Source organism: Erithacus rubecula (genome assembly GCF_903797595.1).
Source record: "Erithacus rubecula genome assembly, chromosome: 3".
Lineage (NCBI taxonomy): Eukaryota > Metazoa > Chordata > Aves > Passeriformes > Muscicapidae > Erithacus > Erithacus rubecula.
In genome coordinates, this window is record NC_136689.1 from 93442422 (window position 1) to 93469564 (window position 27143).

Consider the following 27143-nt stretch of genomic DNA (forward strand, 5'->3'; position numbering starts at 1 on the left):
AGTGAAGTAAAAATAAATGTAACTGTAACAATGTGGAATTACAGTGGCAAAATGGAGTCATTGGAAACACTGAAAATTCTGGAATCATTTAGGTTGGAAAAGAACTGTATGTTGTGGTATCTTAAAAGATGCCTAGTATTATACAGATTAATATATGCAGATTCTGACTTCTAGTCAGGTTGTGGCATTGTGGAAGGTATTTTAAGCAGCTCTGATATCGAGTCCTTCTCAAGCTTGTGCAGGCTATTAGTCACCTGAAATATTAACTTCTATTGCCAGCTTTTGTGCAAATTACACTTATTTATTCATTAGAGAATTTTAATGGATTGATTCAAGCTTATTTTTGACTTCAAATTAATCATATTGTTCCAATTTCCAGCAGCTCCATAAAAATACCGTTTGCCCAAGTGCAAAACTGCTTGCAGTTGTCCCAGTAAAAATCCATTAAAAATGTAAGAGGGAGCCTTGTTTTGACAAATTTCAACATGAGTCATGAATACTCAGGATTCTTACACCTTTGAATAAGAATTTTCAAGATGCATCATTTTGATCCCAAAATAATACCTCATACTTATCAGCACAAATAAATCTTCAGTCCTTAAGATTTTACTTTTTCTTACTAGTCACCAATTTATGACCCATAGAAACTGTTTTATCTTCTCTTTAGATTTTTAAATTCCTGAATAATAGATAAATGTTGAAGTGTGGTGTCTGAAAAAACAGTTCATTTTGGATATATAGCATGGAAAAATTCTGTTTTCTCCTGGTGATGAACCCTGAAGATCTCTGCTTCATCAGTTATTATAGTACCAATGAATATTGCTATAGATCCATTGGTAATGAAAACTTACTCTGAGATTGATTTTGGTGGGAATTTAGACAATTTCTGATGCAACTGCACTGATGCCTCCAACTTGATGTTTCTCAGAATGTGAAAGTAAAAAGCACATGGTGTTTTTCATAAAGTGAACATATCCTGTTAGGGGGGCACTGGATGTGCAGAGACTGAATAAAATCATGTCACACTGTATGTGTGTGAATCACAACTGATTCCATGCTCTTTGGAAGGGACCACAGAGTTCTTTTTGTTATTGGCCTCTAGCTTTGTGGAAGCAAGGTTGCTTTCCTATTCCTAGCTAGCATCTTTCTGGTTTTTATCATATCACAACAGATATAATCTCAATTCAGGAGTGGGGCTTGGACAAATTTTAACAGCTCAGTGACATTCACAAATTAGAAGCAATAATATTTGTAGGTTTTGGGGTGTTTTTTCAGCAAACTTTTTTTGCAGTGTTTTGCTTGTAGTGCTACCAAAGATTTTTCTGGGTTTCTCTATGAATTTAATTTTCAGTTATGTTAATACTGAAATGGAATTTCTGTGTATACTTAGGTAACATGGAAGCATAGTTTGCAGATTCATCTGCAAAACTTACTGAGAAAGTGAAACTGCAGTGCATATATATTAAAAAAAAAAAGAAAAAAAAAAAGCTGTGATAATCCAGACATCCTGGATGAAACTTAATGTAGCTCATAAGGAAAATACAGCTGTCTTGCACCCAGTTTATGGCATATATACCAAAGAGAAATACAATAGAAGAATTTATTTTGAAAATAGTCATTATCGTTCATCAAGAGCACTTTGAAAGATGATGGTTTCCATTCTAAATAGCATTTTCTCCATTGTAACTAACCCAGAGGGAATTTTAAAAAAGGTAATAGAAATTACTCAGTCAGAGTAATAGAAATTACTCAGGTGACCATTAAAAAAAAAAAAAATCAGGTATTTGCAAGACAGAAATCTATGCCAATTCATGGAGATCTGGCATTGCAACTTTTTATTTAAACGAAAACCTTTTTAAAAACAGAAAAGGGAAGAAGGAGGGAAAAAGATCTAACTATGCCCATGTACTTTCTGTGTAGTTGTTTATGTACTTTCCAAAAACTCTGTAATCATCTGACTACTCGTCCTATTTGGTTTCCCTTTCAGCCCCATGATTAAGAGGAGAAAGAACTCTCTTCTAGTAATTTTCCATGCATGCCTATTCAACATGGGTCAGCTGAAAACTGAAAACTTTGAAGAATCATTATGTACATATGACAGAATAGCCTTCAAAAGATAAGCAGCAGTTGGTTTTATTGTTTTGTTGATTTGTTAGTCTCAATGTGGAAAGATTATACTCCTCTTTCCCATTCTCCAGAGTGAAAATAGATGCCATTCAACATTTGATTGTATTTCCCAGCAAGGAAATAAAAGACAGGCAAAACAGAACTCTTACTTGGTTCAGTCCCACCTGTCTTCTGGCAGTGCAAAGCCCTTATTCACAAGGGGTTCATTCTCTATATAATTCTGAATGTCAGATAAATTAGAGATCTGGAAGCTCATTTAGTCCTTCTTCTGGCCAAGGCAGCCGTTTGTTCCTGGATGTCTCTGCTAGAGTTAATCGTGAATGCTGCAAGAAACAAGGCAGTCACCTTCCTGTGGGATGAACCCCTTCAGTCCAACACCTCTATCAGGCAATCACCTTACAGATCTGAGTACCCTGTAACCACACAAAAAGTGGATTTGGTACCAGAGGTAAGTTTTTTTGAGTGATTCTGTATGGTTCTCAGTATTGTGGGATTTCAGTATTCTCAGCATGTGGGATTTCCCTCTTGGTTTGAGCACACTAAAAATGAAACCTTAATCAACAGAAACTCCCTCATGTTTCAAGTATGTCCATTTAAATCAGCTACAAAGGTAGATAATAAAAGAATATTGAATAGAAAATAATCCTTTTCCATTTAAAGAATCAAGATTTCTGAGAACAATCCTGCTCAGCTCCTGGTAGATATGTATAAAAATAATTTGATCTGATGAGAATGAACTGTATCACCAGTAAAGCTTTAATCTACACTGCAAATTAAATATGTTATTAAAACCAGACTCTAGAGAAAGTATTTATTTATGAAGTATTCATAGTAGAACAGTGTCAGTCTGGCTTTATCTTACTTCACCAGCAATTTTGTCAGTACCAAGTATTTCAACTCCTGGATGACATGTTGCTGTGATTAAATAAACAGTAAACTTCAAATTCACATCAATGTAGACAATATTTTAGCTGACACCAGATACATATTTTTTCTTGTCTTCCAAACTGTAAAATTAGGACACTGATGTTCATCTTTAAAGTGTTTTGGTTTTTTTTTTTCTGCACCAGGGTAAGAGTATTGAGAAAGTTGAGTGATAGTCTCATATTTTACTGTATATGGGTCTTGTTCTAAAAGATTCACATAAAAAATAATTGGGGTCCTGGTATATGAAATACTTTTGAATGTTTCTTTTTTTGATGGAATAAAGAAATCTGGCCAACATACTAGAATGATCACTTTATAGGTAATTAAACTTTTTTTCCAATTAAAGTGTGGAGTTTTTTTGGTTAGGATTTATAAGTTATTGATTCCCAATAGACATTACTTTTCTAAAAGCATTAATTTATCTACAGTTCCCCAGACAAATAAACAACTCACTGCACAATCCATTTCTTCTTCTTCAGTTAATCAACAAAAATTTAATGGATTAATTTTTTTTTTTTTGTGATTTGCATGATGCTTTTAGTTTTAAATATTGATTGGCTGAGCCAAAGTTATGAAGTGTGTGCCTGTAAAAGCATGCAACTTTGTGGACACACATATTCAAAATGAAACTTAAGCTTGCTCTGTGAATTGGCACAGTGAAGTTAAATAGGTATTACTGAAGTTTTTGTGTCAATCAGAACTGAAGCCTGGTTTATAATTTAAATCACTCCACCAAGGCATTGAAAATCATCAGGATTTCTCTATAATGGCCTGTTACTGTTGGACACAGAGACATTCCTGCACCAACTTAAGCAGGTAACTATGCCATTGAGGAATCTGCAGTGCATATTTCAATGAAAGCTGACAGCAGAATATAGATATAGAATATATGATTTGCTTTCAAAATTTCCATTGAAAGGAAATAGCAGAAATAAATGGAAATAATGCCATATGGCATTATGCTCATGATGGAGGTTTCTTAACTAGACTAAATGTGAAATGTTCTTCACATGTCAATCATATCTGCTTGCATTTACATAAATTTGAATAAAGTATCTTGGACTAACTTTTGCTGTCTTGCAAAACAACGAATGTTTCTGCACTCAATCTGTTCAAAGTTGCTCTAATGTTTCATTCCTGGTAATCAACAGAGGTTGTGAGTCTGATTCTGCTTTCCCATGTGCTTTATATAATTTTTAAAAGTACGGATACAAAGTGAGTAAATTTAGTGTGATTCTAATCTGCATAGTTTGAATCCTTGAGTGCTGATCCTTAATGAGTAAAGATTTCAAGGAGTATCTAATGGTGACAGCAGTGTCACTAGATCCAGAAACTCAAGTGATTACAAAGCCCTGACACTGCAAGATCAAGATGATTAAAAATGTTGAGGATCATGGCTAGCTTTTAAAAACAAAAACAGAAAGAGAACAAAGAAATCAGATATTTGGAAAACATTAAGCATATTTTTCTTAGCATTTTGACAGTATCTCTATTTTTCTTTAGAGTAAAGATATCTTTATGGAAAGAATGTCCATGGTGGTTGCACTCTTTCATATGCAGTAAAGATGCTATTGAGTGAATAAGAGATCACAACAGATTATAGTGTCTGAGGTGTAAAAATAATACTGGAGAAACTCTATTTGGAACTCTTCTTGTGGTTCAGTCTCTGGTCACAGAACAGCAATTCTCCACACCATGGTCTGAGTGGGGTGAACATAGTTATTTTTCAATCAGACACAAAAGCGAGAAAAAAAAAATTACGGCTGTGCTGGCATAAGGACCTGAGATCCTAGGAGACACAGGAGACTACAACTGTCATTACAGAGATCTTCTCTTGGTGTTCTGTCCTCCTTGTTGGTAGATGGAAGACCCTAAAATTGGTGATAAATCACCACTTGTATAAAATTTTTGATGCAGTCATTCTAGTGATTGATTTTTTTAATATTTTTTTTTTTTTTTACTAGATGTGGTCTTAACTTAGCCCTGGAGATTTATCACAATATATAATAAAAATCTTAGACATATATTGAATTTTGGCTGAAGGTTCCCTATGGCATTTGTGAAACAGTTGAGAGGGAACTCTTGCAGACTGCACAGTTAGCCATTCTTTATAAGCATGGCTGAAACAGTTACTGAAACAGACTGGCAGACAAGAAATAATATTCAGGATATTATATCAGAAACTTCACATGTTATGTAGCTGCAGGATATTCTTCCATGTGGGTGCAGTGCTGAAATCCTGCAGGATAATTACGAGGAACTTGAGAGTTCGTGCTGCCTCTTTTACACATGAATGTATGGGTAAGGAACACTCTAGTTATCCCACAGGAAGGTACTTGCCAGCTGGGTGAATCTGAGGCTTCTTGTTTTTTTTCCTTCCTGCAGAGTGAGCACATATCCAACAGTTTTCAGAACTGAATTCAAGGGATTTTTTTAAATCCTCAATGTTCCCACATTTTATGAGTCACAAATTCTCCTGCACTAAGCAGACAAAACTCATACTTTCAGAGAAAAATTCTTTACATGTTTTCTAAGATACACTGATTATGTAAGAGTAGTCAGCAACTTTATTCCATCATTTTTAATGAACAGTTTAAAAGTGATCTGTAGTTTCTTATGTACAATACTTAGGTATGGATGTCTGAAGACTGATTTTAAGTTCAGCATGAAATGTGAGGAGAAGAGATTGAAGTCACTATTAATAGAAGCATTAGAACTGGGGATATCACACAGGAATCATTGATCATTGAGAAGATGTTAATTCATGAACTTGCTGACTGGAAGAAAATGTATTTGAAGCTGCAGGTTTTGAAACTTTAATTTCAAATGGAAGAGTGAGAGAGAGCAGTGCACTGGGACAAGGATGTTTGGAGGTGCACCTTTTACTTTTCATGAAGGGTGACCACTCAAAACACATCAAACAATTGTGACATTTCACCAGTTGCCAGCCATGTATCTAACAGCACCAAAGCAGCCCCAGGAATTCCTGCAATCCTTCTTTCTTTTGCTTTAAACTATTAACTTTTGCAAAGAAATGTACACAGAAAAAGGTTATATTTATAGTCTTTGGCACACCAAAAGAAAAATTGAATTACTTTAATTCATAAAGGTGTTGGAAGAAGTATTGAGAAAATTCTCTTCACATAACGTGCATTGTCTTTTTCTGGTATTTGTTTACATTTGGCTACTTGAGGTATGGATACATTTATTTACTTCATCCTTTTCCAAACCTGTCTTTAGTCCTTTGGTTCTTTTCTATTCTGTTAAAGCCAGAAATTGTAAAAGTTACTCATCTGTGATGGGTTTTTGTAGAAGTATGAATAAAGTATCAACTTACAGAAAAAGACTTTAAGGAATTATTCTGGCCAGGAAATTCAGGTTTTGTCATGTCATCTACATATCTGCCTTAAAGTACTTAGTCTGTTGTTTTTCAGCTACACTTCACTCCATGGAGTATTACAATGAGGATATATAAACAGAAATCTAAGGCAAGGTCAACAAACAAATATTGGGTTAAAAATGCTATTTCCATTAATATCTATACATCTAGAACTTAAGACTTCTCAAATCTGAAATGTATTCCTGTCGTTTTCCAAATCTGGCAAAATAAATTTGTGATAATTTACATGCGAAATATCTTCCAGGTCCAGGGCTCTGTTGAATTTAATGGATATATTTTAAGCTCCCTGTACAGACACTACACAAAACTTTCTTCCTATTGCACTCTCATATCTGTGATGATACATGATGTACCATCACTACTTGGTTAGAACTTTCTCTTGTCATTACCCATAATGATAATATTACCCTTTTCTGTCTTGCCCTTATTGAAAGTATGAAGAATTTCTTTGTCAGCTGCTGTTCAGCACAATAATTTTCTCATTTCCAGACCACCATATTAGTGCCTCCTACACAACCACAAACTATCCTCTGACTCATGCTGCATTGAGAAGTACTGATAAGTTCATCTGGCTTCATGTGCTTCACACATCCTTCCAAAACCACTTAGCCCTACTAATGGTTAACTCTCAAAGATGCATTGCTTCAAAATGCAGTAGTCCTTGAATTAAGAGTTTTAAAGTTTTCACTGAAATGTAATTAGAATGTTGATTATTTCAAATTTAACAGAAGCAGAAATTATTAAACGATTTGTGAAAAGCTTTGTGAGGCAGAACTCAATCAGCTAAAATTCGATCAGAAATCTTAGAATGGACCATGAGCAAATTTACAATGCAAATTTAATTTAAAATATAATAAGCATCATTAGAGAGACCATAAACTGATATTGATCTACTATGTACCATGCCTTTGCTACATATCTAGAGAGAAAGTTGAAAGTCTTCAGCAGTGAAGAATTATATTATAAATAAGCTATTAAATTAAAAATTGGACTTTATGGCAGAACAGTGTTGTATGTTTATTTATATTAGAAACAAATTAAGCTATAATTACTGGGAATGTTTTGGTCCTGTGTTTGTATATTTGCCTTTTCAGAACTGTTAATTTTAACAAGAATTTCTATATATTTGGAAAACTCTGTTTATTTTCTCAGGAATTTTATTTCAGTTAGATGTTAAAATAGTGTTAGGTGTTAGTTTGACTTGAAAATTTCCATGCTATCCTCTGAGTAGAATGGGAAAAATATTATTTTGATGTAGTGGCTTTTATATCCATGGTGTGAATTATTTAGAGTTGCATAATTCATTTTGGGTTTTTTTTTTTTTTTTTAATTTTTTTTTTTTTTTTTTGTTTTTTTTTTTTTTGTTTGTTTGTTTTGGTTTTTTGGGTTTTTTTCTTTTCTTTTTTTTTTTTTTTTTTTTTTTTTTTTTTTCCCCAGATCTCTAACTGGAAACTGTGGGGTTTGGGTTTTGGTCTTTTTTTTTTTTTTAATTTTTTTTTATTTTTTTTATTTGTGGGTCAACTGTTCTTTCTGTCAATCAGTGACAATGGACTATTTTCTCAGGGGATATGTTTTGCTAGGAACTCAGAATAAGAATGGAAGTTCATTAATAGAGTATTTAAATGCCAGATGTACCATGAAGAACTCCCATTTTTTAAATAGAGTGATCAACCTCTTCGGTGATAGCAGAGACAGAGCTTTTCTATTCTTGGCTGGTGTGATGATATCCATGCCACTCAGCACTGATTTCTATATTAATGCTCTTCTGCCTGCCAAAAGCAGCACGTTGCATAGTTTTTTTTTTTGAGTCCCTATTCACCTGAAATAACTTGCTTTCTATTTATCTCTGTCTCAATTTAGAATGTGATTCATAGGTCTACAGTGAAAAATTATCAGACTTTTAAAGCACATGGAAGCAAGGACTGATCCTGAGGGATCTTCATTCTTTGGCTCTTAGATGCTGAGCTCCCCTGAGTCAGAATTATCTCTGTATCTTACACGGTGTCAGCCACATTGTTAGCACCTAATTAGAAAGCAAGAGGACAGAGACAAGTGAAGATGCCTTTTTCACACTTCTGCTGTGATTATTGACCTGTTAAATGCTGCTTTTCTTACCTTTTATCTTTTATGATGAACTAAGGGTTTGATTCCCCTTCAGTATAAAATGCTAAAAGAAGACACCAAGCCAGCCCTGTTGGGAGTACAAGAGATATCTCCTCTTCCTTTCTGAAGGAAAAGCTTAGATCAAAAGGAGTTAAAGAATTGTGGAAAACTCAGGCTGGAAGAGACATTCCAAATTCCTCTCATCCATCTTTGCCTTCTGAGGCTGGAGAAGCATATCCTTAATGTGTCTGAGAAATTCCCATGTTGGAAATGCATAAAACTCTCGTGAGGTCATGTAACCAGCCTTAGGAGGTGATTTTTTCCCCCATTATATCTAACCTAGATATCTCTTGGTTAATAATGACTTTATTAATTGTAATCCTCTAAAAAAATAGAAAGTGTCATGTTACCAGCCTTCATCCTTCACCTTTTTGCCCAGAGAAGTTGTGGACCTCCCATCTCTGGAAATATTCATTGCTAGGCTGGATGGAGCAACTTGGTTCAGTGGAAATTGTCTCTGGCCCCTGCAAGGGGGTTGCAATTAAACCATCTTTAAGCTCCCTTCCTGCTCAAGACACTTATGATTCTATGCTTCTGTGACACGTCTGCACTAAACACAGTTCTTTCAAATTTTCTTCTCAGTTCATGGTTCGAAATTTAATCAGTTCTTGTTCTCATCTCAATTTTCTCCCATTTGTGTAAACCCTTATTTTAATAGGATAAATAGTATGAAGTCAAATTCCACCTAAAGGTCTTACCATAGGTAAAGGAAGCAGAAAAATGCCTTCTTTGTCTTCTACATAACTCTTTGCTGACATACCTGAGAAAATTTGTCTTTTGGAAACAGACAACGTGATAGCATTTTTGATTTTATTTAGCTAGCAGTCAGAGCATCCAGATCCTTTTATTCATCTCTGGAGAGTTATTTTTACTTTTTTTTCTCTCTTTTCTTCTTTTGAATTCCTCCCATTTTGAATGTTCTGTTAGTTACTAAGAATAATGATGCCATTAGATTCTCTTGGTTACTTTGTTTGCATTGGAGTGTGCTATGTTAAGGAAAAAAAGTAACATTCAGTACCCATGAGAACTGCTGTGCTTTTACCAAAGTAAGATAAAATTTGAAGTGTGTTTTATATGTTCCATATGAGCATTGCTTTGAACATGTGTCAGATAGCTTCTATAGCTACTGCTTGACCTTCATCTGTTTTGTGATAGTTTGGAGATGACCCTCATGCCTTGTCTGTTCATCTGCTGACACATCCTGCTGTCTGGGGAATTTGCTGTTCCCAGGGTAGATCTTAGAGAGCTGCAGTGAGTCTGCTGAGGGTTGCCCTGCTGCTTTTTCACATGTACACTAAAGATCAGCCCAGGAGAGACCTGGAGCCCATCAGGCACGACTACATGATGCTAGAGGGGGTGATCAAGGACACAGTGAACTTAGGTGCTATCTTCTTCTTGATTCTGCTGAAGAAGGGAAAAGTCTTGGGAAGAGAAGGACAATTCCATGGATGAGTTGCATGGCTGTGTCAACAGCAAGTTTCTTTTTATCACCATGGGCTCTTTTATTGATCAAGGAATGCTAGAAGGAGACCTGATCCACCTGAGCAGAGAGAGGAAAGCATCCTTAACAACAGACTGGAGAGGGGAGCTGCACTAGGAAAGTGAGATGACAGCCCACGTGTGAGAGAGGAAGTGGTCTGGGCTGACAAGCAAAAGGTGTGCAGTTATATGGACAGGAAACACCTTGAAAACAAAAAAACAGGGCACAAGGGTGACCATTCCAATTATGCCTACACAAATAGGGAAATGCTAATGGGGCAAAATGGAATCTAATGGGTTAAATATTTTTTTTGAGGGCAAGTATTCTGCTACCTCTATAAGCCAAAAATACTTCATCTTCTCAGCTACTCCTCCATAATTTTATGCCACTGCAGTCACCACTTGGAAATTCAATTTAAATAAAATATGGTATTATCTCTACTATCCAACATAACTGCTGTGAGATCCAGTAGTTAAATCCAGATCCAAGAATTTTGTAACTTTGTTTTCTGTTTCCCACATTGCAAATGTGATGGATGAAATTTTGAGATAATGCAATTTTCAAATCATCACAGGATGCAATTGCATGGGAAAATAGAAAGTCTACAGTGACATCTTTAAAGTATTCACAATTAAGAAGATAGTTTTGTCTAGGACATATGGAATAATATTTTTTTGAGGAAATACAAGCTTACTTATGGAATTAACAGGAGGAGATGAAAAGTAGAGGATAAAAGTAATTACAGATTCAGATATTTAAACTTCCAAATACTCTAAAGGAAATCAATAACAGGTGATTACTATATAAGGTCTGAAAAGTTCCTATCTCCAAAATCTTTTGCTGCAGCATATATTTCTACTGATGAACCTTTTTTTCAGCTGGCCTGTAAGACAGGAATATAATTTACAACTTAATAAGGACAAAAAGAAGTGTGAAGAAAACTTTAGGCAAAAAATAGTGATGGTATATTGATTTCTTATGTTTTCTTACCTGGTACCAAGATGCATAACAAATTTATTATGAAACAAATTAGGTACTTCCTTCTTCTACAATATATTTTCAGCCAATAAAACAATCCATTCAAAGGATCTGAGAAGGAAGACAGCAAATTCCCCATAATATATCTTCATGGTACACTCCTGGGTGTTATATGACTTCTGGGGTTGGGCAGGTTGAGTTTTTACCTTATCCATTGCCTTGCACCTGTGGCTTTCACTCTTGAGAAACACTGGTTCCAATAGTCATCCTTAGGACCCAGCCTGATTTTTCCCTTCCCTTCCCTTCCCTTCCCTTCCCTTCCCTTCCCTTCCCTTCCCTTCCCTTCCCTTCCCTTCCCTTCCCTTCCCTTCCCTTCCCTTCCCTTCCCTTCCCTTCCCTTCCCTTCCCTTCCCTTCCCTTCCCTTCCCTTCCCTTCCCTTCCCTTCCCTTCCCTTCCCTTCCCTTCCCTTCCCTTCCCTTCCCTTCTTGTTGTGCACCCCTGAAGAGCCTTGTGCAAGGTGTGAGTAGCTGGGCACACACACACACACACACACACACAGGCTGTGACCTGCAGTGTCTCAGCACAGCGTTTCTCTCTTTTTTCCACCCTGAGACAGCACAGGTCATCAGCAGTAGGTACAGGCTGTATCCTGCATCCTGTCTCACTCCTGTCTGCTCACTCAACTCTGCTGCTGGTAAAATTCTCTTCATCCTGAACCAATGGAATTCCTGGACAGGCTGAAAGTCTGGCAATCTGACCTCTCAGGTCTTCAAGGCTCTTCTGCAGGTAAATCTTGTCACTGCATTATATGCTTTTAGCAGATGACTTCTTCCCCAGCAACAAAATTCACCTTGCTGGAAGTTCAGGAGTGTTTATACCTGCAGAGAGAATGATTTTCTCATCCTTATTAGAACTGTACTTTTTCTCTCTCCCTTCCTCTCTCTGACTTCTCTCTTTCCTTGCACTCCAGGCAACTAAAGTTCAGCTTGCAGCAGGGAAAAAAATCAACAAAGAGTAATTGAATATATACAAACAAATTGGAATTGGCAGGTGAATTCAATAGCTTGCTAAATTTTTAGTGTATAAGGCAGAATTAATAATTTGTACACAATGATTCACCAAATTTTTCACAATATAATTTAATATATATTTAAAGGGATGTTTTAAGGATACAGGAGTATAAATACTTTCATTTTAACTTTTATGATCCAAATAGCTGCTATTACTAAAATGCATTCTTCAAACACAATAGTTTCTAGTCTAATTGTAGAACTGGTGTCACTAACTCATTAAAAATGAAAAAATGAGACAAATCTGTGTTTTTAGAAACTCAACAAAATCATGCAGTTTGTGCTAATACAGTTGGAAGACATTAGTTTAGGAGCTAAATATAATGCCTTATTTTAGTCCTTTCAGGAAGGATGAAGGGGTCATTTAAAATATCTTCTCTTCTGAAAATTAATTTTCTTGATAAAAGGAAGAGCTCCAGAGAAAGTTTGTCTTCCTAAAATTTTAAATCTCCTTTGTGCGTGCAACCATTTTTTTTTGTCACTGCTTATTCCAATCAGAGGAAGAAAACTGTGTTTGTGTGTGGAGCTTCAGCAAGCCAAGTGGGACCTGGGAACCTGTCTCTGCTGTAGAGCTGAGTTAGCTTTGCAGCTCTGGAAAGTTTGCTAAGGTCATTAGTTATTTCTGATAAAGAGCATTACTTTCTAAAGGAATGAAACAATCTCTGAAGAAACAGTATCAACTAATCCTACCAGCAGCCAAAAGAACAACAAAAAAATCAAAACCAAAAACTGAACCAAACCAAACCAAGCCAAACTAAAATCAAACTTTCACGTAAGAGTTATTTTGACTTCTAAGTGTTTATAGCAAGGGCAGGAGTGGATGGGGGGGGGGAAATTGTACCATTATTTTTTTATTCCTTCAAAAGATTTTCTCAACTTCAACTGTTTCCCTGCTGCAGAATTTTAGTTTAGTTGCTTATTTTTTAGATCCTGGAGAGTTCATTTACTCTCTTTTATACCTCTATATTCCTCATATTTGCTTTCCAAGAAAAACATTGAAAGATTACACATTAGAAAAATATGAAACCTTGCATTTTTTTCTCCTTTGAACACCTAATATCAGATAGGCATAGGTACAACTGCAAAATATGAGAAGATACTGCCAAAAGAGGCTGGTGGAGGATAACTAACATATGAGCACTTCTTACTAAGGAGAGGCCTGTGGTCCTGTCCTGAGAGCTGTCACCTCCTACTACTTTCTGCTCAGGAAGCAGGATGATGTGACCATGGGCAGAGCAGGCAGCAGTGCCAGTGTCTGGCATGAGCAGCAGGAAGGCAGAGTCTGTTTTTGTCGGACGCCGCGATAAATTTTCATTTAGCATTTCTGCAATGTTCACACGTGGTGTGTCACCTGGAGCTGTGTGTGTGCAGGGGTGAGGGTGTGTGGGTGTGCTTTTTTTCTCTCCTAGAAGGGTTTTTCAGAGCTGGAGGTTTTCATCCCACACATATCAGGCTGAAAGCAAAGAAACTGTGTTTGGAAAGGTGCTAAATAAAGTAAGTGATTGAACAGAGGAGAAGGAGGATGAAAGAATTATGCAGATGCTGCTGTCAAAATAAAATGGGACAATTGCCTAAAACAAAAGCCTGGAATACTTTAGTGTACTTAGAAGATTTAATTAGAACTACGTAGGCCTGATTTGCCACTGTTTGTGCCTTACATAATCACAAAAATTGTTCAAGGTATCATATTGTAATAAGGGGAGATATTTACATTATTCATCAAAAGTGAAAATACATTAATGTTGCTGCCTACTTTTAAATAAAATATATATGCAAACAAAGAAACAAACAAAAAGTCATGATGTCTGTGTTTGAAAATGGTTATGATAGAGTGCAGAGCAGCCAAGAATCTCCAAACTGTTTCTATTTTAATTTGACTGTTTGTACCTTGTTCTCACTATTAACATAACATTTAGTTTTTATATACATGCAGATTATACAATTCTGTCAAGATTTCTACATGGAAATTCTTCACCAAATTAGCTTTGTAATGTACCTGTTATAGTATACTAGAGTGTTGTAATATCATGTATTATCAAGCAACTGGGATATATTGTTTGGTAAATATAACACATGAGTTCACTTAGAAATTTTACGACAGAAGGGATTCCGTCTGTTTGGTGGAAAATGTTTTCTCTCTTTGTTCCCAGTTGACCATATGTGTAATGTGCAATTTTCTAGGAAATATATGGCAAAGCAGCAGGGAAGAAGGCCGGTTGTTATAAGGTCCAGTCATTTGGGTCAGGTGGAAATGCTCTGGAAGGTGGGAGGTAGCATCACCATACATGCAAAAATAACTGTGTCTTTTTCCTAATTACTTGGGATCAGACAAAGTATCTGCATGGTTAGAAAGGATACAAAAGAGGCTCTTTCAGGTCCCAGGTTTATTCCGAGGCGATGGTGTGGCAGGAAAGAGAAAGATTCTCTCCGGGAGAGGGGTATTCAGGAGAGGGTAATGGGAGTGGCCTTGGATGGCAGCCAATGGGGTAAGGACACAGGGGGTAATACAGGAACTCTAGGTGGGCTACAAGGTCACAGGGGAAGGTCACAGGACAGGAAGAGGGACAGGGAGCCAGGGACCAACCGGAAGAGATGGACAGAGGTATGCTGAATCATTCCCCTTACCTCATTACAACACATACACAAAATTCCCTATTAAGCATATTCATGTAGGAGGTCACCTGGAGGTCAGGGTGGCATTGCAATGAAACAATTAGGACAGCAAGGATGTACCCAGGAGAGGATGGGGAGATGTCAATGCTCCTGTGGGTAGCAGCCGGGCTTGCTCATAGTGGAAAATCAGAGCAAAGACAGTGAAGGGCAAGACTTCTCTGGCAAGAATACGTGGTTTATTGCAAAGCAGGCTGTAGCTGGAAGTCAGTGGTCTGAGGAAAGGATCTGACCTCTACGAATATGGTGTTCCAGGGAGAGGATGAGTTTCAATCACTTTGTCATTTACCCCTCTTCCCTAGCAGAACTGAATGAATCTGCAGATCTGTATCTGCAAGGTATATATATAAAAAAATTGCCTGATTTAATTTAACGTAGTGAATTGTGAGGGACTGCACTTCAAGGAACCTATTTTATAAGTGTAGAGTCCCATCACAGCAGTCATTCAGACTAATTTGAATAATACTTAGACTTCCATGAGAAAATTCTTGCTGGAATTTGCATGATAACTTAAATGATTATCCAGCCTTGGCAGTCAACTTCAGTAATAGAAATTTAGCTGTCTTTGGCAAGCTGTGCAAGGAGTTAATTAGCTCCACTGTGTTGTACCTTCAGTTTAGTTTAGTGAATTTATCTCTCTTCTGTCCTTGCCTGTCATTAACTTTCAGTCTCCTTGATTGCAGTCTACATGGATCTTCAAGTTCTTCATTAATTATTTTAGGTAAACTCATTAGACACTTTCTCTCGTCTTTCTACTTTTCAATATTTTAATCATATTTCCAGTCTCCAAAGGCAGAGAAAATTTAATTTTTCTGTGCTCTATTCCATTGATAAAAACATTGCAGGCTAGATTTTTTCACTCTCTTTCACAGAGCCTGAGAGACTCTCTGAAGTTACAGACTCCCACAAAGGAGTCTCCATCCTGTCAACAGGAATGGAATCACTTAATTCCTAGGGAGCCTACTTACCTTCCTGTTGTTGCCACAGATAGAGACAAACGCAGTAAAAATATATTGTAGTGACTTTTTTTACTTAAAAGCATCTAACTTTTAAGAAATCTCATTGAGGAGCTTGAAAGATTGATCCTTTTACAGTGTAAGAAAAACAGTGATCATTAATATTTTCCCATATTAAAGTCTTCAACAAGTTGACAGTGCTCATCCTAGCTTATGAGACACAGGCATTACAAAGCTGACTTTAGAAATCAAGTGGCTCTGAATGTCAGAGAAATTGATAGTATTTCTATTGTAGACTTTTAAGCATTTATTTATTTATAGACATTTATGAATTATATTGCTAAAAACAATAACTCAGAGCAAAGAGATTTCAGTTAAAATTATTTAAGATATATCTATGGTTTACATGTTGTTGAAGTCTTGGATTTGTCTGGAAGTCTTCTTTCATACCTCAGATAGACTATCACACCGATTTTTCCCAAGTAGAGTGCATGAATGGATAATTATATTTTTTAATATTGGCATGAGTTTTGTGAATGGGAGAATTGCAGTTCTTAGGCTAGAATGTCGTGTAACATAATTTACTAAAGCATGTCCTGAGGGTCACATCAAACCATTTTCTTATTGTAACTAGTGTGAAAGAAGAACAAGATTACACTGAGTTTAATTAGATTGGCCCCATAATTTATGCTGCTGAATATTTGCTGGAACTGTTATTAGAGTTTACAGAAATAGCCTTCTCGCAATGTCATCACAGACTCACAGTTCTAGAAGGACTGTTTTGTCTAAATGTGCACAAAAATAAAGTCATAGATAGGTATAAATTATATTTTTCAGCATTTCAAATTATTTCAATATCATTATGCTGTAAGCCAATCTCATTAATATTTGCTGTACTGGAATTGTGGACACTAAACTTCCCTTGAATTAATTATAAGCAGGTTTTTGCTGGGTTTTGTGTTTTTCAACAGATGCTTTTGAAGTGTCTGAAAAACAAAATAATCCCATGTTTACCAAGCCAGGAGGAAATGTTACTTTTACTTGCCCTTATAAAATTGGAGATTCAGTGCAGTGAGCGTTGTGGGAAAGGATTAAAGCAGATTGGGCTGATACTGTCATTCTGTCAGGAATGCAAAGCTTTGGTTCAGGTTTCAAAGAATGTACACCAGTGGATTGTTCTGATCAGGAAAACTCCAGGATTTTCTTTTAAAACATTTCAGCCTCTGACTTTGTGATGCACTTCTGTGTAGCTGCCATATGATGAGTGTTACTGTGGCTGGTCAGTAAAGGAGAAAATGGTAAATGTTTTCAAAATAGGACCTTCTGAGGCATTAGTACTTTTACCCAAATAAAATAACTCTTTGGGAACAAGTGAGGACTTAAATACCACATTCCAGTTAGCAGCATGTAAAATATATCAAAGATAAAAATTTATCTTGTTTTCTCAAAAATAAGCTGAGTTTAAGTTTGTCTGATCTCTTTACAGGACTTTAGAATTTTGTGAGAAACAATCACAGAATAGAATAGAATAATGGAATTATTTAGACTGGAAAAGATCTCCAGGATCATCAAGCCCAACCTTTGAGTGGGCACCACCTTCTCAACCAATCAATTCCTGCTGTTTCTTGAGCAGTTCCAAGGACAGTGACTTCACTCCCTGACTGGGCAGACTCTCAATGACTGACCACCTTTTCCTCATGTCCAACCAGAATGTCCCCTGGTGAAGCTTGAGGGTCTCTTGTCCTGCCACTGTGTGCCAGGGAAAAGAGACCAACCCTCACCTGGCTACAACCTTTTCAGGTGATTGTAGGGAGTGGTAAGGTGTCCTCTGATCCTCCTTTTCTCCAGGCTAACAGCCCCAGCTCTCTCAGCTGCTCCTCATAGGACTTACAAGTAGGTGATGCTTTGGAAGGAGATTTTGCAGGAAGAGGTGGGAATTCTCCCAAAGAAGGCACAAGGAGAATTCCCCATCAGCACATTGTACTGCAGAACCCTGTGGATGAGACCTGCCCTTCAACAAAGGCAAAGAGCACACTCACTGTTGTATTTGTAATGTCAAAATTTGTAAACTGGGCTCCACCTTATTCAGGTAAGGACTTTCCTCATGGAGAGCTGAGAAGCTCTCTAGGTTTTGCTGTTATTGTTGTCACAGATTGTTTATAATGGGAGCTACATGTCCCAACAAATAGACACTTGAAATTTCTCAAACTGTGGGTTGAATTCCATGTTTACCTCTATTTTCTGTTATGACTCAAAAAACCCAAAAAAGCAAAAAAAAAAAAAACAAACCAAAAAAAACCCCAAAAAAACCCAACAAAAAGGACTTGGTTTTGTTTTTTCTCTATAGAATGCATTTTGAAGACCTAATTCTTACACCACCCCAGACCTTCTTCTGTTGCAGCATTCATTCAGTCCAGCTTTCATTGCTCTGCCTTTGTTCCTGGTGGTACAGAGTGCTTGGCAGTGCTGTGGCATGGACTAAAACTCCAGAATATGTTCAAACTGTGATATGGTTAATTGAGAAGTGGAGAATGTGCTTGGTAAAAAAAAACATGGTGACCTGCTTTCTTTGAATACTTGACCACAAAAATCCATGAAAATGAGCAGGATATGATAAAAATATAGGAAACAGGACAAAAAGTCCTCACTGCTAACAAGTTTAAACATTCAAATTTCAAAATTGTGACTGTATTGACATAATCAAGCATGTCTTAATTGTGTAGCAATAGAATTATTTCTAACTGCAGGTCTTCTAACACCAAAACGAATACATATAGTTACAAAAAATACAGTAACCTTCAGAATGATCAGCTCTACCTATATTTCTTCACCAAAAGAAGATAGTTTCATTTCTATGCTTCTTTCTCTCTTGAAACAAATTCAACTTATGATTTTTAGTCCTAGCAGCGGCAGCATAGTTGTGGCTGTTTATTGGAGAAAAACAATATGACAACATTGAAGAACATGAAGTACAGAATGATTCAGAAAATGCCCCGCTGTATCTTTTATGCCCTTGCCTTGTATTATTAAGTGCATTTTGTTGTGTTTTCATTAATTTCAAAGCAAGTAAAATATCCAGGATTTCCCTATTATTTCTCTTCAATATTTGGAACGTTTTTATATCACACAATTAATACTTCTGGAGTGATATGGAAAAACAGTAAGTGGAGAGGAACAGCAGGGCAGATATCAGCTCCCACTGCACCCTGTGGGACAGACAGTGAAGTCTCACACAAAGTCATGAGTGACTTGCTCTGCTTGATCCAACAGCTCTGGCTAGAATAAAGATGCTGCTGCCAGAAACTTGCTGCACTTTTGTGTATGTTCTACCAGTTCAGTCATGTCATTTTCTTTAGCTTAGCATTACAGCTAAGCCACGCTCCAGCTCAGATATTTTACCAAACTCTTCCAGCACTTTAAGCCTGTTGGTGTGATTCTGCATGGGTGAAGCGATTCTTCTCGCCTTGCCTAGTTCCAGAGTTATTTTGAAATACTGAGTCTGGAAGGTGGGAAGAGAGGAAGAGAGTTGATGTTTAAGTTTTAGGTTGAGAGAGTAAGAGAAAAGATAAGAACACCCCCCCTTTTTTTTTTTTTTAATTTTTTTTATTAAAGCTGAGAAGTGATATGGTAGAAAGAAGCAGCTTGCTTCTTGTCTAAAGGTGAATGTATTTTTGCAAAGAAAACAGCATGCAATCCTTGTTAAGTAAAAAGGGAGAGAGGGAGGAATACATAGATTCAATACATACATTCAAGTATCATGAAAACAGTTATTGTAGTTGAATCAAGAAAAGTCAGCATGCTGCATTTAAGGTTTTTCAATGCTAGTAAAAGTTAAAACATGAGACTAATTCAATATCTCTGAGTTTATCCACTCTATCTCACTAAATATTGTGGCTGTTGTTTTCCAGAAGCAGGAATTTACAGGTTAAATTGGACTTCTGCAAATGTTTTTTGAGCTCAAAACCTGGAACATATAAAGTAATGTATTTGTAAAGTAGTGTAGTTCTTGTTGGATGACTCTTACAGAAACAAATTTTGGATAAATTTCTGATGTGTTCTTCACCATATCTCTCCTGAAAATTCTATGAATACGGAGACCAGTTGTGACACCAGATTCCTCATCTAAACCCATTTTCTGTGCTTTTCTTACCATGTTTTTTTCTTTGAGACAGTCTTTGAAGAATGGAAGCAGACTTGCAATCCACATATTGTTTTGGTAGATGATTGGGAAAGAATGGAACATGTCATATGAAAAGAGGGAAAAATTAGCAGGGCTTCCCTCCTGAAGACACAGACATTTTTAGAGATTTAATAACTTTTTTCTTGCCTTAGCAGAAAACAGGGTAGCAAGTTATCTTAGGCAAAGTAAATCAGAAACATGTTTTTGTGTGGACCCACTAGATCTGAAAAAAGGGTTAGTAGTTGCATTTGCATGCTTGTTTAGGGGGTCAGAGTAGTTGTATTTACATGCATGTTTAGGGGTTCAAAGTTATCTTACAGTTTTTACTAGGCCTTTCACTAGCTTTGTTGCCCTCCTCTGGACACATTTGAATACCTCCACCCACTTCCAAATTTGTGGGGCTCAGAACAGCACAGAGTGCTCAGGGTGAGATCATGCCATGGCTGAATAGAGCAGGATAACCTTCACTAGCACCCAGATGAAAAGTAGGGAAATACTTGTACAGTTGCTGAGGGCATCATACATTCCTTGAGAGTTGGAAGGAGACAGCAGTGCTTCTTGGCCATGGGAAGAAGACAGAAAACAAGAACTGCAGTAAGGGAGTGAAGAGAATGAGGATAGGAGTGAATTAACTTCCTTCTTCCTTAATGAAGTCATTCAGTATGAACACAAGGTATCAAACCATCTCTGTGGGTCTCTACTCAACCAACCACCATTCCCTGGGCTTGAAGGCATTCATGCTGGATCTCTGCCTTTCAGCTATGGGTAAACTATTTCAGTGATACCCAGTTAGGATACAATACATGCCAGTCCAACAAGGCATGTGCCAAAATACATGAAGGTCTTGACAGAGAAGTCCAAATCTCTCACTAAAACAACTCTCTGGCCCATCAGTGCTTCCTCCTCAAAATCGAAGTTGGTGTACTGAAGGTTGCAAAGTGTCCTACGAAAAAAATTTCCCAAACTTGGAGAGAAATACTAATACTTAAAATTGTACTGATGCCAAAAATATACTTAATAACCTTCTGTCAGCATAACACCTTAGTCGAGAACATAAGAACTAAAGAGACACATGACAAGCCTCTGACATGTTTCTGCAAAATCTTGACTGGGATGTTAAAGTCAGTAATTACAAAAGGTTTTGTACAGTTAAAGAAAATAAATGCCTAATGAAGGTTTTGCTCACTTCAAATGAGAAAAGGCACACAGGCTTTCAGTTGTTGCTAGTTAAAAGAAAAATAATCAAATTATTTTTCTAATCCATATTTAACTGACAGCTGATAATCTCAACTCTTAAACTCATTAACTCAGAGATTATTATCTTGACCTGATAAAACTGAAGGTGAAACTTCAGAAAAAGAAAAATGAAGTCTGGAGCATTTAAACGGAAGGGTGGGGTTGCTGCTGAAATCTGCAACCCTATCCAGACTCACCCATCCTTGATGACAATCAAATTGAAGATTTTAATTTTTTTCCCTTGTTATTTATAGGATTTTTTTTGTTGTTGTATTTCTGTAAATTTACTCACTTGCACAGACAATGACTTTCTCTGGTGGGTAGCATAACATCTGGTAAAAAAAGACATTATAATTTTTCCTGAATTTGGAGGTAAATATATGCACCATCCTGTCATTTAAAGTACACAGGAGGTGAAACCATTCTGGCAGCAGAGTGATTTCATACACAGTTATAACACAAAAGGTGTTGGTTTGTATTATCAGGCAGCCTTCTCTATCATGTCACATACCTTCACCAGTGTAAGCTTCTGAGAGAATTTTCTTTATTTTTATTTTCCAGTGAAACAGCATTGGATTCAAGGATAAGACTGCTCTGTAATCAGTATTTTTGTTATCCTTTCTAATGAACACATTAATACTAAAGAGATATACCTGAGCAAGTCTCAGGCAGGATTCAGAACAGCCAGATAAGAAGATGCAAACCCTTTTGATTCCAGTGGGGAAAGTCATGTGGTGATGGCTCAGCAGCTGGTTAGCTGGGATTACTGTCATTAGTGACATTGATTGCTCTCCTTGGCTTGTGACCTATAGCTTTCTTGTCTACCCCAATGGAAACCTTTGGGGCAGCTGTGATTTCATTGTAGAGTGAGCAGAACATTAGGGGGAGTACACCTGAAGACAGATTCACCAAAGAAAAGCTGAGAACTTGAGCTGTGGGTTACCTGTGTGACTTTGATTATATTACCTCTGTTCCTTCCTCCAATACTTTTCACCAAAAAAATAAGTACTACCTCACACAGACTTGAGCACTATAAGAATAAATTGGCTTATACCTTGAAGCCGTTTTCATGTCTGTCTCTACCTTAGTTATTACAGGTTGTTCTTTAGTTTCATTTGAAGATATGATTCCATTCCAAAGAAATCAATGCACTTCAAGTAAATACTATAAGTTTAACTTTTCCTGCCTAGGTTGCAGTTTTCAAAGAAAGCCTTTTTGCTGAGGCTAGAACAAATGCAGCAGGTTTCCTGACATCCATCACCAAGGCAGGTACAATACTAGGTGATTAAAAAAAGGGGATGATAATGGGAGAATTTTTTGTGATTTTTATTTTTTTTTTTTTTTGTTAAGAACAGACCTTATTTCTTTTTGAATTACAGCAGAAAATAACTGATGCCATTGTGTGCAGTACTGAACGGAAAATCTCTTGAGCATTGAGATGATCTTCCAGGTACTATGGAAATAACTTGCTGCCCATGGAAATATTGAATGATTGTTTGGTATTTCCTATGGGACAATGTTTACAATCAGATAACCACAGGGTCAGACTGGAAGAGACCACAGTGGGTCATTTGGTTCAAACCCTTCTCAGGCAGGGTTGTCCTAGAGCATATGGCACAGGATTGTGTCCAGATGATTCTCAAATATCTCCAGTGAGCTAGATTCTACACCCCTTCTGAGCAATCTGTCCCAGTGCTTGGGCATCCACACTGTAAAGAAGCTCTTCTTCATACTCAAATGGGTCATCCTGTGCATCAGTTCCTGCCCATTGCCTATTTCTTGGCTTCACTGAGAAAAGCCTGGATTCATTCATCTTCTTGGCACCCTCCCTTCAGATACTTGTGGACTTATAGGTTGGACTTGGTGATCTCAGAGGCTTTTTCCAATCTAGCTCATTCTGTGATCCCATGACATTGATATCTCCTCTCAGTCCTTTCTTCTAAAGGCAGAACAGCCTTCCCAATGCAGCCCAGGATCCCAAAGGCTCTCCTGGCTGCAAGGACACACTGCTGCTCATGTCCAGCTTGTCCCCCACCAGGACCCCCAGGTCCCTCTCTGCAGAGCTGCTCTCCAGCAGGTCAGCCCAGCCTGTGCTGGTGTGTTGGGATGTTTGTCTCCAGGTGCAGAACTCTGCATCTGACCTTGTTGAATTTCAGTCACTTCTCTGCCCATCTCTCTGGAGAACCATCGAGGTTTTTCTGAAGGGCAGCTTTCAGAGAGCCCTCTGGGGTATCAGCCACTCCTCACAGCTTTGTGTTCCACAAGAACATTCATTTAAGCAGACTGAGAACTTTTATTAACCATAGATTGAGTCTCTTACGTATGGACTGCTTTCTCACCAGGGGAGGAAAGGAGATAGAAAAGGATTATACAAAGCACAGATTTTTTTTTTCTTTTTTAATACCACTGTTCTGTGCTCATTCATCTCTGGTCATCCCAGTCACAACGTTCTCAAGAGCTGGTTCAGCATATCAAAGGCTTTTTAGAAATGAGGAAATTGCTGTAAAGTCTGAGTATTGAGCATGAGCTGTCATGGAAAAATGTCTTTGTATAATCATTGATATTTCAGCTTAGTTTATCATAAAAAGTTCATGCTAATTTATATTTCTACAAAATGCCAATTGTATTTATTGCAATCATATTTTAGCAACTTGGGATCACAAATGGTTTATTACTACCATAGCTGAAGGGATTTCTGCTGCTGTTTCAGTGTTAGATTTTCTACTAATCTTCTGCATCACCATTGCTTATCACAAAAAACTGAGTAACAAATCAATTTGCATAATATACAGAAGCAGATAAGGATGGATGTGTTAATAGCTCATCCTACTATCTCACTCAGAACGAAAAAGATTAAGAGGGTATATATAAAAAATTGAATTTTCTCACCCAAATTTTAAACTTGAAAAACCCTATCAGTTCTACAGCCTATGAAAAAGCGACATATTCTGATTTTCCCCCCGTTTTTTCACATTGGGAAAACAAATGGCTTACTCAAGTTCCTTTGTCAGCTAAATGCTTACTGTGGCATTAGCTGAAACAACATGCTAAAGGTGATTTGTCAGGAATAGCATCAAGCTAGGCATTGCTATTCCTGTTTTGTGCACAGAGGACAGGTGAAGTTTTCTACAACTTCTAGAATTTTTTGTCCTCTGATTTTGTGTTCCAGATTTACAGCTGGATCCAAAGTAATAGTTTAAACCACTATCTAAAGTTGCTGTATTCCCTCCCAAATATCTCTAGTGGTCTGATGGAGAATATCTCTTTTTCCAAAGCAAAAAAATAGTGATCAGAAAATGTATTCCTTTCCCTACCACAATATATGAGGCTGCTGGAATTTTGGACAAAATATTTATATTTCCCTGAATCAAAAGATCTTTTCAGGCTTTTATGCCACAGTGCTAATCTTATGCATGTTGCAGTTTGTAAATCCACCTGGATTTTTATTGTATTTATTGATTTCAGAAGGAAAATAAGTAATATCAGCATTACATTGGAATTAGATATTTTAGACTATACTATCACATATGATCCAGTTTCCTCCACTATGTTTCTGACTAAATGTATGTTTTCAGAAAGGAGGACCACAGAGGCTTTATCAAAAACTTTGTACACTACTCAGATCTGGGTAAGATCACCTGTTGAGATGAAGCTTACTTATATTTTGTACTGTATATTTATTGAGATCTTCTATGTCTAGTCTTTATATGCTCTGAACCTTATTGTCTAAAATTATATAGACAGGAAAAACTGAAGGTTTTAAAACATGATTACTACTTTTCATTATTTTTGGATGAATATCTTTTAATGCTTTACAGTTACATTTAGATACTCTATTCCATGTTATTGACAAATTACCTCTTTTGGTTTGATGGCCTTTTTATTACCTGTGTCTTTCCTCAAGTCATCACTTGTAAAACTGAGGCAAAAAAATATATTCTGTGGGGTTTTTTGTATTGTAACAGTCCATGTTTTGGAACACTGAGGTGTTTTTTGTTTTTGTTTTTGTTTTTTTTCCCTCTTAATCGTCCTATTCAAGCCTTGAAGTTCAGAAGTAGAAAGACAGGAAGCAATTTCACTGCTTCTGTCTTAGCTCTTCACACCCTTAATTGGGGGTGTGTTTCACAGTGGATATGAGACCCCATTTCCACAGTGGATGTGAGCCTCTGGCTTTCCACATTTCTCAGACCTCACTCCTGTGTGATCCAGTGATAAGCTCCACTGTCAATATGTCCTCATAAAGCTGATTTCTCTCATTCTGACAGCTGGGTCACTGTTTGTACCAGGATGAAGTTCTTCCTAGTGGTCATAGGCTAGGGACCAGCCTTTTGCTCCAGAAACCACCTTTCCTCCATACCAGTTCACCCAGGCACTGTAACACTAAGTCGTATTAAGGAAATGACTAATCCTTAGCATAGACAATAGCTCCAGAATAATTCATATTTTAAGTTGGACGTAGGAGAAACTGCATCAGTATCTGAAGAGTGTTTGTAAGGGGAAGGGGGAATGTCACTGGTGCCTTATCAGGGGCCAGATGCGAGACAGCTGGGAAATATATTCGTGCTACAACTTCTTTTTTTTCAAATGACTTAAGTCTGAAATGTATTCACAGAAAATGAGAAGACAAAACCCCTTTTTTATTGATGGTTTCCTACTTCCCAGTAATAAATCAGCATCTGAAGAAAAGTTTTTCTGCTTTTTCAAAGCAGTAGCTGCTTTGAGAAAAGTCCTTTATTTTTTTTTTTTTTTTTTTTTTTTTTTTTTTTTTTTTTTTTTCCTTCTAGCCTCCTTCTAACAGTTATGGAAGATCCCATTTTCATGGCATACACAGCAGAGAAAGAAGAGAAGGATCATCACTCTGGCAGACAGAGGAGATTTATGTCAACTGCAAAAAGTCTCACACAAACACAAGAAAAGACTATTAGGTTCTTTCTTAAGAATGAAATAATCAAAGCACAGGCCTTTTATTTGCAGCACAGACTTTATTTTCTATGTGCTGACAAGACATGGAAGGTCAAACTGGCTGTGCTGGGCACGGCCTGGGCAGCCTTGGCAGGACAGTGATGTGAGTGATCCCAGCTGTGTTGGTGCTGTATTGCAGCCTGCAGAGTTACCTTATCCGTAATTCAAATGCAGGATTAGAGACTATTTGTCCTGCTGCAATTGAACACTTTTACCTACTAGGTGGACTCTTAAGTATCAATTTTAGAACAGCTTTATTATGCTGAATGGAGCTGCATATGTTTACATAAAGTTAATTTGGTCTGAGAAATCTATGTGAATGAAAAACCTATGTGACAGGGTGAGAAAGAAAATGTATTTGATGTTGTCTATGTTCATGGGTTTTGCATCTCAAATTGAGAACTCTATAGAATAATAAATACCCATGATTTTCCACACAGGAGGTGTTATTTTGCTGCCAGGCAAACAGTGTTATTCAGCTGACAAAAGCAAATGTATCAGGGCTCCTTGTAGCTAGATTTAAAAGTATGAACAGCAGCTTGGTATCTGACAGCTTTGTGGTTTTACAGGCTTCTTGCCACCCTCCACAGGAATTTCAGTGTTTTCTTTTTGGGGATGCAATTGAAGTGTAGTCCCTGCACTCCTCCCCCACTCTTTTACCCCCTTCACTCCCCCCCTCCCCCATGCCCAGAAGAAAACAAAAGAGGAAGACTCTGTCACTGTCAGGTTATATTTAATAATTTATTATAAGGTTTAATTGTGCAAAAAATAAATGAGAATATGGAAGGTATATGAATAAATGACGCAAAGCGGAAGAAAGCATGACTGAGAACATTTACAAAACAATACACATACATATGTAGTTGTATGTGTGCATATGTATATATTCTGCTGAAACCTACAGAAGAAATCACACAAATTGAACAAACAGACAAAAAAATAAATCCTTAAACAAACAGAACTAGAAGGCAGACCTGAGAGTTAGGATCTATG

The 27143-nt window shown here is 37.0% G+C and overlaps 1 protein-coding gene across 1 annotated transcript; it reads left to right on the top strand.

Moving 5' to 3' along the window:
- Window positions 1-30: 30 nt before the first annotated feature.
- Window positions 31-24380, top strand: CD226 (CD226 molecule; the record flags this gene model as incomplete). The annotated part of the gene is given in 11 exon segments (XM_079299371.1): window positions 31-106; window positions 1415-1461; window positions 1467-1614; window positions 2436-2575; window positions 15689-15818; window positions 16744-16844; window positions 16848-16979; window positions 16983-17018; window positions 22379-22457; window positions 23836-23952; window positions 24358-24380. Coding segments are annotated over 11 exon segments (1029 nt in total).
- Window positions 24381-27143: the final 2763 nt, after the last annotated feature.